Source organism: Nicotiana sylvestris, chromosome 11 (genome assembly GCF_000393655.2).
Source record: "Nicotiana sylvestris chromosome 11, ASM39365v2, whole genome shotgun sequence".
Taxonomy (NCBI): Eukaryota; Viridiplantae; Streptophyta; class Magnoliopsida; order Solanales; family Solanaceae; genus Nicotiana; species Nicotiana sylvestris.
In genome coordinates, this window is record NC_091067.1 from 93,318,857 (window position 1) to 93,322,621 (window position 3,765).

The following is a 3,765-nucleotide window of genomic DNA, read 5'->3' on the forward strand; positions in this document are numbered from 1 at the left end:
TGGCCAAAAATTCACAATGTTATTTGTAATTACCAAAAAAAAAGAAAGACAATGTTATTTGTACATGTTTGAGAAGAATATATATATATATATATATTCTTCAATTCCAGAAAATTACAAATAGGGAAAGTAAAACATTTGCAATGTATGAGATATCTGTCAAGACTCTCATCACTAATCCCTTCATTCTTGAGGACAAATATTTACACCAGAATCCATTGCCATATGTGCAGGAAATCCGCTGAAAATATAAGTTATCAACTCCTTGAAAAATGAATGCAAAGGTATATCGTCGTACAGGGCAAGAAATTCCCTCTTAAAACACATGAACACCAGGTGGTGTGTTTATGTTGTCGAGCCAAGTAACTAACTGCTGAGAGGAAGGCCTTATTTTAGGAGATTCATGCAAACAAAGGCAAGCAATTTCAAAAACCAATAACATTTCTTGCGCATGCTGCTTGTCGTATACCAAAGGATCAAACACTTCAGTTTCTCTCTTTTGTTTCTTCAATTGTATCACCCAAGAGATTAGATCTCGGCTTGCTCTAGGCTTGCACGGATCCATCGGTCTTTTGCCTGTAAGAAGCTCCAAAAGAACAACACCAAAGCTATACACATCCCCTTTATATGTAGCTACAGAAGCTTGGCCGTATTCAGGAGGTATATACCCTAATGTTCCAACAACATCAGTCGTCACGTGAGTGTCATAGGGCAGAATAAGCCTAGCTAGACCAAAATCAGCCAAGTGTGCTTCAAAATTTTCATCAAGAAGAATGTTACTTGACTTTATATCTCGGTGTAGGATATGAGGCTCACACGCTTGGTGCAAGTACGCAAGCCCTCGTGCTGCCCCTTGAGCAATCTGAAGCCTCATATCCCAGTCTAACAAAGCAGGTCCGTCAACTTTCTCATGCAACCAATAATCCAAGCTTCCATTCTCCATGTAGGAATAAATTAGAAGCCTGTCGGTTCTGTACTTGCAATATCCTTGAAGATGAACAAGATTTGGATGCTGAGCTCTTGAAAGCGATTCAACTTCAGCTTGGAATTCTCTTTCCATCTGCCCATAGTCACCTGAAAGCCGCTTGATAGCAACTTTCCTACCATCACGAAGGATGGCCTTGTAGACCAAACCGAAACCCCCACAACCAACAATATTTGATTGATCAAAATTGTCAGTACACGCCAAAAGGTCATCAAGTGACATCTGTTTATTGTTGTCCTTGTTATGGAAAAATATCACCAGACTTGAGCCTAAGTCTTCCCGATCCTTGTTAGAAGCATCCGGCTCCTTTTCTGGATCAACAACTTTACAACTGCCTGCCCGCACAACAATCAAGTACATAAGAGCTAGAAGAAAAGCTGTTCCAAGACCAATGCCAATACCCATGCCAATGACAGTTCCTTTGCGTCTCTTTCCTCTTGCAGCCGAACCACTAGGAATTTGGTTGGCATTTTGACAGGGAGTAGTACTATGTTCACCACAGAGTCCTGGATTGCCCTCAAAGCTTGAATTTGAAAATGTTGCGAACTGGCCTCCAGTAGGAACTTCCCCAGAGAGTTTATTATAAGCAACACTGAACTTTGACAGAAAGCTGCATTTCACTAAAGAGGAGGGTATTTTGCCAATCAGATTGTTGCGAGATAAATCCAAAATCTCTATGCTTGTCATACCAGACAGGCCACCTGGTATTGCCCCGGATAAATTGTTGCTTTTCAGATCCAAAACATGTAACCTTTTCAGATTTCCAAATTCTGGCCAAATTGCTCCAGTGAAAAAGTTGTTACCTAGTTCCAGTGTTGGAGGGAAGCTAAAAATCTGATTATACTGCAGCCCTTTAACACTTACATTTCTTTTCAAGAAAAAGGGAAAATCTGGCGATGGTTCATTCATCCAAATAGGGCCAGAGATTAGGCTTTGCAATCCAGTAATTTCTTTTGGAATCTCCCCTGTTAATGAATTGTTTGACAAATCCATATAGAATAGAAACTTGAAGTCTCCAATCCAAGGTGGAAGTGTTCCCATCAAACGGTTCCACGACAAATCCAACAGTTGCATCTTTGAGCTATTTCTCAACCACTGAGGAACTGATCCGGTGAGCCTGCAATTGGCAATAATGAGAGCTTTCAGCTCATTGAACTGCAGGCTAGGATCTGTAGGCAACTCTTCATCTCGAAAGTTCAAAGTAAGAACCAAAGTAGTTAAGTTCTTGCAGTTCTGTAAAATTCTAAGAGCAGCATCAATGTTATGGATACTGTTGTTCGAGACTGAAAGGGATGAAAGGCTATGAAAATTCTTGAAACTTTCTGGAATTTGTCCGACGAAATTGTTTCTAGCAAGATTGATAGTTTGCAACTTTGGACAGTAAGGAAGATTATCAGGAACTGACCCTATGAAACCATTAGTAGCCAGATCAAGAGAAACAAGACTAATCATGGCCGAACAATTAAGCTCAATGGTACCCCCTAAAGAATTATTCCTCAAACTAAGAGAAGTAATACTCCCAGAATTTGCCAATGAAGTAGGTATTTTACCAAAAAACCTATTTGAATGAGCTGAGAAATAAGTTAAATTCCTTAAGCTATGAAACACATCTGGTATATTTCCTGAGAATCCATTTGAACAAATATCCAAATGAACCAAGTTAGAAAGGTTACCAATCAGGCTGCTAAGCTGCCCGTCGAACCGATTCTCTTGAAGAGACAATACAGTCAATCTTGAAAGCTTAAACAGTTCAACAGGTAAACTACCAGAAAGAAGGTTAGAGCCAAGGCAAAGATGTTCTAATGAACCACAACTCTGAATTCCTGTTGGAAGACTGCCAATAAAATGATTGAACCCCATTTTAATAACAGAAACTCTTGTTGAGTTTTTACAAATACCCAAAGGAACTGACCCTTGAAAGGAATTATCAGATATATTGAAAGATTTGAGTGAAGGCAAGTTTATGCTATCAGGAAACACGCCACATAAATCATTATTGCTCAAGTCTAACACCTCCAAATTAGGCAAATGCAATAGTTTAAAAGGGACAGAACCTTTAAGGAAATTGTGAGTGAGATTAAGAGTTCTGAGCTGATCTAAATTGCCTAAAGATTCAGAAAGTTTCCCATTTAGCCTTCTTTTTCCAAGCTCCAATTTCACCACCCTCCCAATATTGGAAGAGGATGAAGAATTACAAGTAATACCCACCCATTTACAGCAATTTGTTGAATTTCTAATATCCCAAAAATCAACAACTGTTTCTAAACTGTTCACAAAATCCTTTAAAGCTTTGAAATCATTTGGATTACATATAAAGTTTGGATTTTGGGACTGAACTTGTAAAGAAAGTCCTAAAAAGAAAAAGATTATACCAAGTTGCAACATATTTTTGAAACTATACATTTTTAGCATCAAGATATCTCATTTCTCAGCAACAAGAATCAAGAATCAAGATCAAACAACATATAACTGCTAAATATTGCTAAACAAAGAAGAAGGGTACTTCACAAAAGTGATGAATGAGAGGAAAAAGCAAACCTTTGAGGCAGAAGGAAGAGGAAAAAAAGGAAAGTGGAGGTAGTGGAAATTATGTAAATAGAAAGAAGAAGATTTTTTTTTTGTTTTGTTTGTTTTTGCTTTATATTCAGAGTTCAAACTCTCTTTACTGGTCCAAATAGGGCTGCTGCTGCTGCTATTGTTCCATTCTATGGCCGTAGAGAGAGAGAGAGAGCTGAAATTGCAATGCAATTATTTTTAACAGGAGTATTAGTAATATATTA

General features: G+C 38.2%; 1 protein-coding gene across 1 annotated transcript; it reads right to left on the reverse strand.

The window, feature by feature from the left end:
- Positions 1-3,497, reverse strand: LOC104231275 (phytosulfokine receptor 1). The gene has a single exon (XM_009784242.2). The coding sequence runs from the start codon at positions 3,395-3,397 to the stop codon at positions 317-319; it is 3,081 nt and encodes a 1,026-aa protein (XP_009782544.1). The 5' UTR covers positions 3,398-3,497; the 3' UTR covers positions 1-316.
- Positions 3,498-3,765: the final 268 nt, after the last annotated feature.